A 17,624-nucleotide genomic window follows, 5' to 3' on the forward strand; every position below is an offset into this window, starting at 1 on the left:
AGAGTGGCTCGGCAGGAATGCTGTCGTTCGCGCCGGTGCCTTCCGGACTAGACAGATGGTGGATCATTCGCAGCTTGCCGTTCTTTTTGGGGATGGCACCAATACCAGAGCGGCGCATGAACTGAAATGGAGGTGACGGAAATGGGCCTGTGGTCTCGCTGCGGGCGCAGGAAGCAGCTAATTGCTCGGATATAAATGCCGAGTGAGTGAAAGCCAAGGGTAGATTATTAGAGAAAACCGAAATGTCGTGTTGGCCGGCAGATCCAAGAGTAAAGCCGCGGCGCAGGCCATGGAGAACATACACAACACATTATTGATATGAGTGGTTACGTAACAGGCGGGCAAAGTGGTCAGCTAGCAGTGTGGTGTCTGCAGAGTGTATAGGAAAGAAGCTACGTACCGAGTCAAGCTATTCAGTAGCCATTCTGCTAGGGGCGGCGGGGTGGCCGATTGGCTCCGCGCTGCTGCTGGTTGCACATGATGCATGGGTGGTCCTTGCCACACTGGCTGCAGGTGTGGGAGAAGCGGCACGACGACGAAGAACAGCGACCTTCATTGAAGTTGCGGCAGATTTCTTGGCCGTCGCTGGTATGGTTGCGACCACTGGAGGTAAATGCTGCTGGCTTGGGGACGAAAAGGACACAAACCGCCCCTGGATGGGCCGTCTTACATTGAGCGCATTTTGGGTGTGCATGGCCTGTGACAGCTATCTGCCATAGGTTCACGTCGATGGTGTCCAACCTCTTCGTGCCTGGTTACTGGGCCACGAGCAGCCGCAGCTGGCGGTCGTACTCTAGCCACGCGCTTGGGAAGAACTGGCGGTTAGCAGTCAGGATCAACTGCTGGTACGCAATCAGTTCAGCAGTTCAGCAGTGCGGTGTAGGGCAGCAGCCGTGATAACAGACATGTATGTGGTCCATGCCTCGAGCCGGGTAGCTACATGTATAATTATCGTGAACCTTGCGACGCACCTGCTTCGCGTACGGTCATCCGACTCAACGATATTTAGCTGGCTATCGTTATTCGGGCTGTGCACCAGCCGGAATGTTGGGCCGGAAGTGTGCAAGAATTTCAGGCAACAAACTTGAAAAATCTACGAACTCCCCTCGCAAGATACGTTCTTGCACAGCCTTGGGCACAGCTGGTGCAAGTGGCTGATCGGGTGGGTTACAGGAGCTTGGCCTGGCGTAGTGGCGGCAGCAGCCGCATTGCCTTGGCCTTGGGTGAGGAGCGGCACAATGCTATCCGATAATAATAAAATGGCGGCCGACAAAGCCGACTACACCTCGTCACGTAGATCTACGGGAGCGCAGAGATCCGTTGAGCCCGCGTCACCTGAGCTGGCGGAGGAGGCATTGGTGCAAGTCGGGCTTCTGGGCTCGCGAGCCGTGTCCGCACTGTCATGTTGCTGGTTCTCCTGGCCGGAGCAGACCTCACTACCAAGGGCTAGTTGTGCCAGCAAACGGTCCTGTAAAATACTTTTACTAAGTTTCCTTTCGGATTCAAGCCGCGCTGAGAAGGCTCGCCGCGGGGGCTTGGCAAGGCATTGCCTTGACAGTGTCGACAGTTAGGTCAGACGTACTGAAGAAATACAGTGTCGAGGTGACACTCGGGCTGGCAGAAAAGCTACGAAAGGAAAAGAAACACTGCTGAAGCACGATCCGTTGTCTGGAAGAGCACAACAGGGCAAGCAAGATTTGTTTTTCTTTTCCGCAAAATGGGCTGGTGCCTTTTGTGATTACGCAGCAAAACAAAGCGCATGACGTCAGTCTTGAATGCAGTACAAATAGTTCGTGAGCCAAATCTCAGAATCGGCCGTTTTAGCATCGACCGTTGCACCCAGAGAGGGACAAATCGTCCTTCAGCACACCGCTTCACGATGGTATCCTGAAGCGATTTCCACTTGTTGGACAGTTCGAAACTGATCCAGGGAGGTCACAGAAGACGCCAAACATCCAACTTTGCTCACTGACAGCAGCGGCCATTTTCGCCTTCTTCGCTTGATCTTTTTGCGCTTGTTCACGGATTCTCATTTTTTGAAGCCATGAGCAGATACCACGAGTGCACATAACGCGGAAACCAGTGCACAAAACTAGATTCGATTTTTTTTGCTGCTGAGAATTATGAATCGGGATGCAAACAGCAGCAAAGTCACTACTGCTTGTACTAGTTGTAGTTACAATGCAATCGTTCAGAACTGACTTCCAAGAATGTCCTAAATATCTCGCGACATATTTGTTCACCACTTCCTAGGCCAATAGGCGTAGTAGACTGTAGTGAGTAACCTTCTGGAGCAAATGACGACTGCCCCGAGCATGAACTTCTTTTCATCCTGTTCAAGGTCAAATATTACTCAGTTTGCGTTGAAGAATAACAATTACATTCGTGAATGGCCGAACTGAGAAAACCCTCATGATTTCTCTTGGATTTCGTATCCCAAGTTCCTCTACTTGGCTGGATAAGTCGCCTCTTGACTTCATCATACTGGACTGGAACTTGTAGATAATAGCGAGCAATGAATTGGTGAGTGAAGTATATTTCAAAAGTAATAACCGCTCGATTACTGAATACGTAGAATACTCCAGTATTATAATGATATGAACACTGAAGCTAATGTGACATTACAGTAGTACAATAGGAAGTACGTCACCACTGTTGTAAATGCACGCGCTGATCCTATCCAACCTGACGGCCAATGCAAGAGGTTGGAATTGGCTATTGATTTCCTAACACACTCATACAGCACCAAAAGCTATCTGTCATTGCTCATTTTCAACTCAACATAACACAGTTGCAAATCACCAGGTGCACATCTTGGCACATAATGTGTGCTGTCGCAGTCCACCGCAGAACATAGTAACAGATAACTACCGATATAAGATGATGTCACACACATACATGCATGCGCGCACCCACACCCACACACGTGCGCGCACACACACACACACACACACATGAAGCAGCTGAAGAATCCGACTATGCAGTCTCCCAGGCACGCGCACACACACGAACCAGCTGCCGAATCCAACTATACAGTCTCCCAGGCATGCACGCTCGCACACACACACACATGAACCAGCTGCCGAATCCACACAAACACGCGCGCGCGTGCGCACACACATGAACCAGCTGCCGAATCCGACTATGCAGTCTCACAGGCACGCGCGCACAAACACGCTTATGCGCACGCGTGTGTGCGCGCACACACATGAACTAGCTGTCGAATGCGACTATGCAGTCTCCCAGGCACGCGCGCGCGCGTGCGTGCGCACACACACACACATGAACCAGCTGCCGAATCCGACTATGTCAGTCTGCCATGACTGCGAAACCAGCGAAGACATACGGTGCATTGGCTGCTGCCAGACTGGTCTGCTACAGGTTTGCGACGCTCTTGAGTACACTTGTGGCATGGCAGGCCGCTCTTCGAAAAGGAAATGTTACAAATACTATACTGAATCCGATCACGGGAGGCCGGCTGTGGTGGTGAAGCAATTCTGAATGCTGTGCGCCACTCTCCTCGCTGCTGTGCAGTGTCGAACCAATGTCCTTCAAGATGTAAGTGATGGATGTCTCTTCGGACAACATCACACCAATGCTGTCGGGTTTCACACACACACACACACACACACACACACACACACACGGCGCACACCTTGTCGACAATTGCGGCATCTAAAACCCACCAACGACCTGAAACACGGATCGCACTGGCCGCAGTGGCTGTGGCAACACCGTGCCCCAACACCAGTAGTAGCCTGGGGTGGTATCACCAACAAAGGAAAACGCCTAGCACGCACATGCACGCGCGCGTACACACATATGCACGCTCGCACACACATGCACGCGCGCGCGCGCACACACATGCACGCGCATGCACACGCACACGCACACACACACATGCACGCGCCCACACACACAAACACGCGCACACATGCACGCTCGCACACATGCACGCGCGCGCACACACACAAACACACGCACACCCAGAAATGTGCACACAAACACGTGCACACACACACATACACAGCTAATGGTATACAGTAGTATGTTGCCCGCAAATCAGCCAGGTGCTCTGGCTTGGACCTCCAGCAGCGCTGGTTTCGCCCTCACTACTTGTCGTCTTGCCCTCTCCAGTGCTGCCTGCAACAAAACATTCCCTTCCGGAAACTCTGGGTGGACCAGTTCTCCGTGTTGTGTTTACACCGTGCTCTGCTTTCATAATTACCGGTATGGCATTCGTTGTTCGTATCAACCACTAAGCTCCTGGTAGGTGGCCCCTTACTGGCCTTAGGATGTGGCTCTGGGTTCACTACTACATACACATCACTGTCAGCAAGTATAGACAAAGCAAAATCAGAGGCACTGGTCTTCTCCAGGTTTGCAATTGCTATCACATGGGTGCAATTGGTGTAGCACTTTCCATGATGCCAGCCACACCATTTACTCCTCCCTGAGCTCTTGTGCTGGCACAGAAAAGCCCAGATATGGTCGTCCTTCTCTCGAGCAGCGCTGACGATGCGACACCAACTTGTAGTCTCGATATTACTCACTGCAGGCTTCTCGTTTTTACTAAATTGGGTGCTGTGACACAGACACAAAATTCCAGCAATATTACTCCGCTGGGCTGTCATTTGCCACTTCGTTGCCGTCAGCTGCCTCATCCAGCACCTCGCTGCCACTAGAAACGTCTTCCTCTTCTTCCATTGTTGTCAAAACAACATCAATGTACACGAAAGGAATAAACTTCAATAAAGTGATCACAATATCCCAAGTCGATATTGTCGTCAACGTCGTCATCTTCTAAAAAATAATTATTCTTCCTCACTCCACGCGAACTCGTGTTTTGCGCTTGCTCATATGACGCACACCTCACCACTCGCGTAAAAATATTTGTTCTCAAGGTGGAATTTGGTCGAGAAAAGAAGCCCTCGCGAAGGTCTCTGGATCGGTTCTGGAACGTCCAACAAGCGAAAACGTATCCTTTGTGATGTCCTTGACCAACACTGTAAGCGGCGATTTGTCCATCCGAGAGTGCAACGGCACTTGTGATTTTGAGTTTTGGCTCACGGACTAAAAGTAATGCAGTGCAGTGTGTGCGCTAGTTCGGATTGTTGCTAACAAGTACTAGCACAGCTAGTACACCATTACACCTGTACTGTTACTCCCTGCCGGATAATGTCGCCGGGATAGTATATCCGGGTATACAGTAAAACCCCGGAGTTTCTCTCTCACACTTCACACTCTCTCACACCTCACACCTCACACCTCACACCTCACACTCTCTCACACCTCACACCTCACACCTCACACCTCACATTTGCAACAGTGAAGCCACAGTGCAGGGTCGGCTGCGGACAGCCACATTGCGGGGTCGGCTGCGAACAGCCACATTGCCTTGTTTCAAGGGTATTATGGTTCACACAATACTCAATACTCAACAGAGGACATTCATGGTAATCACTTTCAGAACGAAACAAGAAGAAGAACGACAACCAAAGAACAAGCACAGAAACTATGCATGCACGCACTGTACGCAGCACGTGCGAAGTCAATAAATAATGACTTCCAAAGTACAGATACCACATCCCTCCACCATTAGATAAAACTACTGGAAAGAGACTAAAGAAAGGTTCATAATAGAACAGTATGAAATGATGTGCCACCGGCCACTACAGATCAAGACGTTAAGGCGCAGTGGACACACGAGAAGAGCGTCGCAGAACAACAGCGGAAGAACTATCTGCAGCAGGACTAGAAGCAACAGAACTAGCAGGACTCATAGAAACTGCAGGTACAGGAGACAGTGCAGAAGAAGGTGCTGCAGGAGTAGGCTCGAGTACAGAATCAGAAACTGAAGTGGCAGTAGCAGAATGATTAGTCGGCAAAGACAGACTAGGAGACTGAGAATAAGAAAATGACTGTTCATGGCGGACGGGAGCTGATGTAGAAGATTCCGGTGAACTGTCGACTGGCATGCGCGGACGAACATGGTCAGCATGCCGTTTCCACAGACGACCGTCATCTAGACGCACCTTGAAGGTCAATGGACCACAGCGTTCTTCGAGAACACCAGGGAGCCACTTCGGGGACGAGGTGAAGTTCATCACCCAAACTGCATCACCGCACAGGAACTCGGATGCCGATGGCGAACGACCACCGCACATGCCGGCTTGCTTGGATTCTACATGTGCACCGATATTAGGAAACACGAGGTCAAGGCAAGAGCGAGGCTTCCGCTGAGACCACAGGAGCTGGAAGGGTGTCTGGCCCGTCGTCGAATGCGGCGTACGACGATACATAAACAGGAACTTGTGCAGCCGTGACTCTAAGTCACCAGAGGCGAGCTTGCGAATGCCGCTCTTGACTGTCTGCACAGCTCTCTCAGCAAGACCATTACTGGCAGGATGGTATGGTGAAATACGGGTATGCTTGATACCATTGGACTGGCAATAGGCAGCGAATTCAGAGCTGCTGAAAGCAGGACCGTTGTCTGTCACAAGACATGACGGCAGTCCAAGACTAGCGAATGACTGGTGAAGCTTACGGATGGTAATAGCCAATGTCGCTCCAGACGTGACATGTGCTTCAATGTACTTGCTGTGGCTATCTACCAGATTCAAGAGCATCTTGCCATCAATAGGGCCAGCGTAATCCATGTGGACGCGAGACCATGGCCGACCTGGCCATTCCCACGGATGAACAGAGCTGGGGTTGGGCGACTTCTGAGCCTCCTGACATGATGAACAGCTTCGGACTGTGTGTTCGATCTCTGTGTCGAGGGATGGCCACCAGAAATAGCTGCGGGCCAGCGCTTTCATCTTCGTGATGCCTGGGTGTCCATCGTGCAGCTGCTGCAGTAACGACTCTCTGCCAGGAGCAGGAATGACGACACGTGAGCCAACCAGAACACATCCGGCTTGGACGAAAAACTCATCGCGTCGACGCCAGTAATTTTGCAGGTCGTCCGGTACGTTCTGCGGCCAACCTTCCACGACAAACTTGTGGACTAATGACAGAACCGGATCTCGGCTTGTCCACTTGGATACTTTTGCTGCTGTCACAGGCGAGGAATTGAGTACGTCAATGGACAGTACAACTTCAGCAGGTGTTGGAGGCTCGAGCTCAGGGCCATCAGCAGGACGAGGCAGTCGGCTCAATTCATCTGCATTGCCGTTGGCTTGACCCGGCTTGTACTGTAGACTGTACTCATAGCTCGACAGCAACAATGACCAGCGTTGTAGACGGCCGCTAGACAGGGGTGGTGTTGGTTTGTCAGGAGCGAACAACCCAAGCAGCGGCTTATGGTCGGTCTGTAAGGCGAATGAGCGACCATAGATGTACTTGTGAAACCGTTTGACTGCGAACACGAGAGCGAGTCCTTCACGGTCCAGTTGAGAATAATTCTTCTCTGCTGATGACAGGGTTTGGGATGCAAATGCAACGGGACGCTCAGTACCATCCGGCATGGAGTGCGACAATACAGCACCGACACCATAGGGTGAGGCATTACAAGACACTACGATCGGAAGTGACGGATTGTAGTGTGTTCGAACCGGTTCAGACGACAGCAGCGACTTACCCTTGTCAAACGCTTTCTGCTGCCGTTGGGACCACTGCCAAGACTTGGCAGACAGTAACTCGTACAACGGCGCGAGAATGGAGCTGATGTTCTTGACAAAGCTATGGTAATAGTTAATAAGACCCAGAATGACCCATCCCATCCCATCTTCGTCGCACAAAGGGGAAAACAGGGTTGCCAGAATTTGAGGCAAAATGATACAGCAACAGTTAGTGCAGAATGACCACCCAGACAAAAATTAAGCAACTAGAACTTATAAAATCAGCAGTACAAAAAGATACAGCAAGGAAACGACCGCATTCACAATCAGAGCAAAAATATATATACAGAGGGCGGGTGGGCGGGCCCTTGACAAGCAAGACAAAAAGAAGGACAATCTTTTTGCGCAAGCGCTGTTTCACAGCGCTCGCTCAACAATCATTACGTCACTACAGTGACGTCAACCTGCACTGCGTGCCACAACAAATATAATACAGTTAGCAAAAAAACAAGCTTCGCAAATATTCGAAGTTCGAGAGAACATTGCTTCTCGTTTCTTTCGAATTCTCAGCCAACGAAAAGCGTACACGTCTGTGTAGAACTGTCCATGCATGGAAAAGCGGTCGTTAAGGCCGTTATCACACTGCGTTTGTTTGAGTCGCGTTTGCGTCTGCGTTTGCGTTTGAGACTGGAAAACGCAAGACGTGATATCATACTAGTACATGTACTTGTGATTTTTAGCGTTTGCGTCAAAATCTGTGCGCGCGGGAAAATACAAAAAATACAAAAATGTGGGGAATCGATCTCCAGCTGGCCGTGGATGGTGAATTTATTTTCCTGGGATCGAGAAGTGTTCTGTTTCTGCTCCTATGTCCTTTGTCAGTGGTGCTGGGGGAATGGGAGTCGATGGGAAGACTGCAGCTGTTGCGTTGCCTGTGTTGGGGTGGCAGTCCCGTTGTTGAGGCACCTCGTCCAGCTAGTCTAGCCGCCGCCAACTAGTCAGCGCAACCTCAGCCACGAGCTCGCATCAGCTCCATGCCTCGCGAATCCAAAATCAATCAATCAGTACATGTAATAGAAGTACCCTCGCCGGCCTCAGCAACTAGATGGAAATGAAGATTTTGAAAAGCACACTTGAGAATCACTTGAAAACACTCAAAAACAATGCCGGAAGTGCTGCGATAAAGAAAGTCCGATCTGCGTTTACGCGTTTCGGTTTTGACCCCCCCTCCCCCCTGGTTTGCGTCTGCGTCTGCAGCTGTGCGTCTGGAAACCAACGCGCTCGCGATAACGTCACGTGGTGGCATTTCCTAGGCGATCGTCAAAAACCGAAGAAAACGCAGACGCAAACGCGACTTGAACGCAGTGTGATTAGGGCCTAAGAGCAGGTGGTCGCTAAACCCAGAGGTCGCTTATCCCAGGTGTTACCGTACGCTATTCACTGTATTCAGCCATAGCCCTGCGTCAAAGCTGCAATGGAGAGCAGCCAGTGGCGAATCGAATATGTCTTTAGTGCCACAAGTTGGTGGAGCGTGTGGAAAGTATTTCGCCGGACTCGGCGGCAGATTGAATATGTGCAGCCTTTCTTCCTCTCTGTCCCAAGCCAAGAGCATTATAGCCCTTGTTGAAGCATTATAATCAGCATTATGAGGTAGTTTTTGGAGCATCAAGATTAGCATTATGCGAACATTTTCGGAGCATTATCCGCTGGTCCCTAACGGTCGGCCAATGGGTGTAATATGTAATACATGCTTCTACGGCCAAGTTTAGTGAGCATGGTGAGTGGGTGGAGCCGGTATCGGGTATAAATGCAAGTATGAGACTCAGAGTGTGATAGTGGAAGTGAAGTGATTGTGCTGCTTGATCACTTGCCTTCTGTACAGACCTTGCCTGCATGGCTCTTTCTGATAAACCGGAACTTATCAGAGGGGATCCAAGGGATGCTCTTGAATTCGACATCGCCTGCTGTATGGAGGTAAGGCCAAGTTTGGAACAACTATCCTACCTATGCTGCTGCTGCTGCTGCTGCTGCCCTCACTGTCTCTACTAACGCTTGGTGGCTCAGTTCTCAATGGGTACTTTCAAGAGCAATGTATGAATACTTTATTGACTGACAATGCGGGATGCATTCATGTATCAGCTCATAGTAATTAGGTACAGTGACACGGGGCGATTCAAAACGACGTGTTCCCGAAGTAACCAATGGTAACACGCAGCCTCTTAAGGGCGCGTTCAGAGTGGGTGTCTCGGATGTGAAAAACCTGCGGAAAGGGAAGGGTGTCGTGGCAAAATGCATGCCGGTTGCTCTGGAGGAATGGCGGAAGCCAACGTGTTCCACGGCATCTCCGTGACTAGGGTCTTGGAAAAGGTTCGCTGGGGGAGCATAGAAGCGGAATTCGAAGGTTGGTGCTGCTATTGTTTACAAGTTCTGGTGCAGTGTTCAACGGTGCCCTTTGGGTTTGATCTTGCACCGATCTCTGTGATGTCGACGGCCGCCAGTACCTGATTACCGTCGACTATTTCTCCCGTTACATTGATGTCGCTTGTCTCTCATCGACTACGTCACGGGCCGTCATTACTCATCTGAAGAGCATATTTGCTGCCCACGGCTATCCGGACATCTTCGTCAGCGATAACGGGCCACAGTTCGCTTCCGACGCCTTTGCACAGTTTATGTCGTCGTGCAACATCACGCATCGGACCAGCAGCCCGAAGCATCCTCAAAGCAACGGCGAAGCAGAACGCGCCGTGCAGACTGCCAAACGACTCATCCGTGCGCCAGGTGATCTACAGCAGTCCCTCCTAGCGTATCGCTCCACACCCCTGGCCAACGGCTATTCGCCCGCCGAACTCTTGTACCCCCGCAGGCTCCGCACCAATCTTCCGTGCCCACCTGATCTCCTGCAACCCTCCTGGCCAGACATCACCGCTCTCCGGGCCAAGGAGCAGGAGGCTAAGCATCGGCAAGAAGATCACTTCGATCAACGCTTCGCAGCAAAGTCGCTCTCCCCTCTGCCACTGGGAGCGAAAGTGTGGGTCGACGACAAGCGCGAGGGTACAGTGGTTGAGCAACTCACCGATCGCTCCTACAACATCGCCACCTCATCCGGTCTTCTGCGCCGAAACCGCCGTGCAGTGAAGTTGCTCCAGCCAGTGACTCCTCCCGGACCGGTGCCAGCAGTACCACCGGCCGCGCTAGTCCCGCAACAACAGCCTGTGCCTACGTCACAGCCAACTCTCCGTGCTCGCAACACCATCCAGCCACCGCAGAGATTGATCGCTACCATGTAACTCTCTCTCTGGCTTCATGCTATTGCTATTGCTCTCCCGCACATCGCATAGTTCTGTTCTATGTGCCCGGCTATGTACAACCCGTACATGTATTTGTCTTGCCTTTGCTCCATAACAGTTTTTTTCCCAGCTGTTGTGTTTTTGCTCGCTTCAATTTTTTTTCAAAAAGGGGGAGATGTCCTATCCTGTATCATGTTAGCCTTTCACCCATTCACGGCATAGTCCTTCCCCTGTCTGTCGCCATGTATAGACGGTACGTGACCTCTCACTACCCCCGTGCTACGCACGATACCATGCTCTGCTGGGCATGGCCTCCCTGACTCTTCACTATATCTACACTCATCTGTCTGTAAAATAAACCACTTCCTTATGTCAGTACATGACACAACAGTTGGCTACAGTGCTCCCTCCATCAGTTGCGCGCTCATAGCTTGGTGCTCGCCTGCGCGGATAGCGTCAGTAGGTGCCAGGGGTGTAGGAACCGGTGCGGCGGGTGCGGCCAAAGGGGCACCAATAATTTTTATCCTGTGATTTCTGAAACAATGAAATATGGGCTATTTGGGCCCCACTTTCCTAAAACATTCCTCGGGGAGGGCCCTGGGACCCTCCCCCTCCCGCCCGCCTTTCCATGCCCGTACCAATGTAGAATACGAGTTGCGACGCCCCTGCCCCGTCCCTGGGTGCACATGCAATCTATACAAGTAGGTGACATGATGGCATGAGCACACGTCGTGCTATCTCTCCTCTGCGATGCGCTGGGAGGAAAATGTCAAAGTGAAACGGTTGCCAAAGGTCAAGTCGCAAATCATTTCATGTCTTCCATGGAAATCCATGAAATCCAGCGCCAACCACTCAGTTCTTAATTGATTTTGAAGTATGAGGATTCAGTTTCACTGACGTCAAAGGCAACGGAAAGTTGGCAACAGTTTTCAATTTCCCCACATGGCCCGCATGTTTTCTGTCTAATCCTCGGCTAGTTCTTGCCTAGTCCTTGCCTAATCCTTGGCTAGTCCTCGGACATGTATGTCCAAGTAGTTCCTTGCAGTTGGGGCTACACCACTTGTCCAGCACATCAATGAACTCATCTCCTAAGCCATATAGATTCGACCAAGAGTCCATAACCCCCCAGAGTGTGCAACTCCTGGTTGGGGTCTGGCGCAACGAAATCCAAACATTGCGTCATCCGGTCCTCGGGCAAGCATGGGCGGATGGGGCCATGATATCTGGTACATCCGGCGGGGGTAGCAAGCCACGGAAGTGTCACGTAAAACGTTTGCTCCACGGGCTATGCAGTGTCAGCAGAACGGCTTTGATTTCACGGTCACAGAATTTTTTTATTTGAAGAGAGTTTCTCTGCTCGTTGTCTGAAAAGCTTGTAATAATTGTATTGGGAGAGTTCGTGACTCCGGGATAGCAAGAATAGGCATGGATATAGATTTACAAGATTTGATGGAAATAGCTCTTGGCACACGGCATGAAGACCCGATCGAAGTAGATGTGCTTCAACCTGCTCCTCAGTCCCATTTTGGTACAAGTAGTTCAACTGGGATGGTGTCCTCCACCATGTGTAACCCTCCTGATCCTACTCTTACTCCTGCTCCTCTTCCTGCCCCTGGTCTTGCTCCTGTTCCTGCTCCTGCTCGTCGCAAGAGGAGAAAGGCAAAAGTGAAAGCTTTGACTGCATCGCAGAAGAAATCGATCATTCATGCCCTGGAGAAGATTGATTTGGAGCAGTTATCCAGCGATGTTTCCAGCATTGTCTCTGCTGAGCGCCATATGGTGCTGTTTCCAGCACGTCTCCAGAGTTTCACGGCGAACGGATGCTGGAAGTCCCTTTGTAGTTTGCTTGTGAAGAATTACGTGGACCTATATGGCCAGTGCTCTGCTAGAGCTGACAAGTACTCCACTTTCCAGGTGAAATGGTCACACTTAGTCAAGTCTAATGTGGATAGCCCTGATGTGACATCATGTGGACTCGGCGAGAATGATCGTACCTCTATTGTAATGGCTGTGGGTGCCGCAGTTTGGCTGGAGTGCTGCCGTGTGATAAAACATGTGCTGAAGCCTGTGGACAACTTGGCCCAGTTGGACCCTGTCCCCCTAACAGATACACACTACCATCGCTTTTTTGGCTGGGCACTGTCCTCCTGCATTGGTGGTTTGAAGAGAAAAGCCTCTGCACAGACATCCGGATCACTGAGTGGAAATGAAGAGAATGAGCTGGTGTTGCTTCGTTCTCTTTGCGTCAGCAATTCAGAGAAAGATGAAGCCAGCATTCCGGAGTCGCTTTCCATTCGTGACAAAGGACATATGAGGTTCCTGAAGGAGGAGCATATGGAGTTTGCTCGTCTGGCCCTGCAGAAGATTTATTCTGTTGTTAACTACGATGCCTACTCAACGTATGGCAATGATTTAGTCAAGGTTGCTTCTGCATGTATTGAGCATGACAAGACATTACCCAAGAGTCTTATCTCCTCAGTCCAGACTACACTTGGCATAGACAAGTATGAGGATCAAGTGATCATTGCCGTGGCCCACAAGCTCGTCATGAAGGTCACGAACGCAGTGTGCGGAGAAGTCATTGATGCGGCTGAGCAAAACCAGATTCTGGAAGATGGGAAATCTTCCACCAGTGGTCTCAATCTACGAGACCGGCTCCATGTTGGTAATGCTTGAAGGACGTCACTATCCTTGCGTTGTCAGGACTTTCCACACAATCAATGAATGCATGTAAGAGGGCAGTATCTGCCTGACAGGTTCGTCCCCTTGAATAGCCTCATTGTTTCTATTATTTGAGGTGGGTTCATCCCCTTGCATAGCCTCATTTCTTCTTATTATTTGAGGTGGGTTTATACCCTTGAATAGCCTCATTTTTCCTATTGTTTGAGGTAGGTTCGTACCCTTGCATAGCCTCTTATTTTCTTATCATTTGAGGTGGGTCCATCCCAAGTGACTGAAGCCATTGATGCATCTATAGAGCATGTGCACCATTGTATATATTCCTTTGCTTTTTTGCATGCGTCCCTCCTGGAGAGTTGGGCGTGGTTGTGCGCATCACTTGCTGTCCTTTGCATGCTTGTCCGGTGGTTACCGCGATGGGCCTATGCCACATGTGCACTGCTGTATATATTCCGTTGCTCTTTTACATGCATCCCTCCTAGAGCTGTATATATTCTGTTGCTCTTTTGCATGCATCCCTCCTAGAGCTGTATATATTCTGTTGCCTTTTTGCATGCATCCCTCCTGGAGCTGTATATATTCTGTTGCCTTTTTGCATGCGTCCCTCCTGGAGCTGTATATATTCTGTTGCCTTTTTGCATGCGTCCCTCCTTGAGGGTTTGGCATGGTTGTGCACGTTAGTTCGATGTAGTGTTGGGAGAAGAGAACATTCTTCCCATTTGGCCCACTCATCATGAAGCGGAGTGATGGTCAGTGCTTCTTGTGCGAATATTCACTCATTGCATAAAGGCCAAGCTACATACATGCAGTTGAGATGATTTGGTTGTGTGAGGATACTACAGTGTGTCTTATTTATTACCTGAGTGCATTATGCTGGCTTGTGACTCTTAGTCTTATTGAGCAACTAAAAAAAAAACATCAGAGAGCACTGCGAACCTACCGTTACCATGTGCCAAGGGGACAAAACAATCATCATACACTGTTGTGAAACAGATGAGAACAAGAGTCCATACCCCCGTATTATAGGGGGTTATGGACTCTTGATGAAAGTCATTGGCAGACTCATCCTTTCTCGCACAGTCCATCACAACACACAACAAAACAGGCACAAAACAATGAGGTTTGCCGTAGATGAAGCCGAAGCTGTAACACCATGATCCTTGTAAACATATGGAATACATACAGTGGTGCACACGTATCATAGGCCCCTCGTGGAAACAACTGGACAAGCATTCAAAGGGCAGCGAGTACCGCACACAACCACGCCAAACCCTCAAGGAGGGACGCTATGCAGGCTATGCAAGGGGACGAACCCACCTCAAACAATAGGAAAAATGAGGCCGATTCAAGGGGACAAACCCACCTCAAACAATAAGAAGAAATGAGGCTATGCAAGGGGACAAACCCACCTCAAATAATAGGAAAAATGAGGCTATTCAAGAGGACAAACCCACCTCAAATAATAAGAAGAAATGAGGCTATGCAAGGGGACGAACCCACCTCAAATAATAAGAAAAATGAGGCTATTGAAGGGGAAAACCCACCTCAAACAATAAGAAAACACGAGCTCCTGAAAGGTGACATGCCTGTCTGTGCTTACTTCTTCCTACGTAGTGGCACACTTTCATAGTCAAGTGCAGCATCACGGTAGTCCTTGCCACTTGCATGGACTGGATGAAGGTTGCGCTGCAAAGCCAAAGATGCGCGGGCTGTACTGTAATTAACTGCAGACAAACGGCCTCCGGCAGAATGCTTAAGCTGGGAAAACAATGTCTCCACAGCACTGCCCGATACTCTCACTGGCACAATGTAGTATCCTGGATGACGTGTGACATAGTCCTCACAGAATTCCACGAAGCCAAAGCACATTATCCTGAGGAGGTCCCATGTTTGCCACGACAAGAATGAGGTCTGCTTTGGAGAGGAGGCAGTGAAGGCTGGGTCCAGTAAAAGTCCATTCAGCCATGACTCAAAGAATGCATACCCTGACTTGATGGACTGCAGTGGTGTACATGTGGGGCTGCGTACTGGAACATGGGAGAGTGTGCCTTCCTCAAATAGTTTGCTGCAAGCAAGAAGGTACTGCCGGGATGCTTGAACATTTGCTACATCAGCAGGATGGCTAAGGCAGTGCACAGCAAGTTCGGTCAGAACTTTCTCCTGCTGCATGATTTTGGCTGGCAAAACATTCAACTTAGTCCAGGAGTCCCTATAAACAAAGTTCTTACGGAGATGTGGCACATCGCGAGGCTCGCCTGCTCTCATCTTGGCACACTCCCGTTGGTACATGTCTATAATAGTCTGCCATCCAAAAGGAACACCTTCCTGGGTGACAAATGCCTTAGCTCCACCACGAGACGACGAGCTCAAAGCATTAACCATGTTTTTGAGCTGGTGGGATGGGCAAATGATGAAAAATAGTCGATGATTTGCCCAAACTGGATGTTCCACCGAGGCCCTTATGTCATGTCGATTCGGACCCTCCTCCTCTTGCATGCCGAATGAACCACTTTTTCCCATCATAGACTTGATCATGGCCATGTTCGTTGAAGCACCATCACAGACCAAAGCACTGACCTTGAAGTCATACGCATGGAAAAGGCGCAGTGTATCCATTACACAGGCCAAAGTGAACTTGGCATCCAGAGTCTTGGCAGCGGTGTAGTAGGGCCCAATGATATCAAAACTTCCCGACATGTCCCGCCATAGGGTCTGAAGTATATACTCAGTGCGGTCCGTTTTCTCATCCTTCAAGTCTGTATATACATCATGGAGGCTGGACAGGTCATCACTGGTCATGGACAGACCATATATCTGCTGACTTTTTGAGTTCCACAGAACTTTGGAAACAACTTTGACCTCGTCAAAGACCATCACACCATCTCCGGTGGGGACTAACCGCTGCTCAGCTTCGGCCACCTTCTTGAAGTTACTGTACTTCTGCAGTTGGAAGACCATGTTGTCTTCACACCACCCGGGGTTATCCAAATGTGCTCCCGTAAAATGCTTCAAAGAGCGCACACTTGGTAGTTGCAAAATCCCAAAAGACTTCAAGGCTTCATAGGCTGCGGGACTGCGGGTGAAGACGGCCAGAGCAAGCCGGTAAGTTATCATACTCCACCTGTTGCCCTTGGACCCAGACGCGTTTTGCTTCTGGTCCTTGTTGAACTGCTCCTGGGCCACAACATCGGAATGCCAAGCAGCCCGTAAAATGTCGGCCTCATCTCCAGCATCCTCAAAAATTCCCTCCAGGTCTGGTGCAAAGCTGGAACTGATGTCCTGGCATACAGCAGACAGTTCCGAAGACTGTTCCTCACATAGTTCAAAGTCAAACTGTTCCAAGCGAGCCAACTGCCGCTTCGTGATCCGCTGAACCTCTGATTTATTGCGAGCACGCACCGAATGGCTGTGAGGGGACAGATACTTCAGGGGCACAGTGGAGGATGCTGACACTCTTGCAGCCTTGTCATCTTGGTTTCTTTCAGTTGCCCTTTTCACCAGCCGCTCCAGGTCATGTTGTAGTGCTTTGCAAGCCTTGCATGGTACAATGGGGGAGTTCTTCTCCTCAAGTGGCAAAGTTCGACCTGCTTTGTGCCATACAGAACAGTGTTCGCTGTCAAAGCGAACAAAAGGAAACGTCCACTTCCTCAAATTCTTCGTGTGGAAACGTACTGATTCGAATTGCTTCCCATAGTCAGCTATCCCAGGGCAGAACTTCATGTCCGATGAAGGTAGCATACTTTCCAAATACGGAGTAAGCGTATCCAAATCATCGGCACACTCTCCCTCCTCCGTTCGCCCACCAAAGAGACACTCGAAAGTGAATGTTCCTGCTGGGTTCACAACCAGACGGTTCAAATTGACGGGTGTTCCATTGCATGTGAGAAGCACAGACTTCGAGCAATAAATCTCTATCCAGGTGCTGGAAGAATTAACAATTTCCAACACTCGACAATCGAGAGAAGAAAATGAGGAGCCCAGATCGAGCAAAAACTGACGAATATCGTCCACAGAGACACTGCACTCCGGCGACCATGGGGAGCGCTTTGCTTTAGGTTCAACAGTGGCCATTGTCTTATCGGAGAGACACTCA

At 50.1% G+C, this 17,624-nt stretch overlaps 2 protein-coding genes across 3 annotated transcripts in view; one reads left to right on the forward strand and one right to left on the reverse strand.

The window, feature by feature from the left end:
- LOC135807069 (uncharacterized) overlaps positions 1 to 17,624 on the forward strand; it is a 48,305-nt gene that overhangs the window by 26,649 nt on the left and 4,032 nt on the right. For both annotated transcript variants that reach the window (XM_065321151.1, XM_065321152.1), the window contains exon 9: positions 9,445 to 9,536. In XM_065321151.1, coding sequence (XP_065177223.1) covers positions 9,445 to 9,536 — 92 coding nt within the window. The remainder of the gene's footprint in view (positions 1 to 9,444; positions 9,537 to 17,624) is intronic.
- LOC135806749 (uncharacterized) lies at positions 15,128 to 17,602 on the reverse strand. The gene has a single exon (XM_065320973.1). It carries the CDS (start codon positions 17,600 to 17,602, stop codon positions 15,128 to 15,130), a length of 2,475 nt encoding a protein of 824 aa, XP_065177045.1.

The sequence above is a fragment of the Sycon ciliatum genome, chromosome 1 (genome assembly GCF_964019385.1).
Source record: "Sycon ciliatum chromosome 1, ocSycCili1.1, whole genome shotgun sequence".
Taxonomy (NCBI): Eukaryota; Metazoa; Porifera; class Calcarea; order Leucosolenida; family Sycettidae; genus Sycon; species Sycon ciliatum.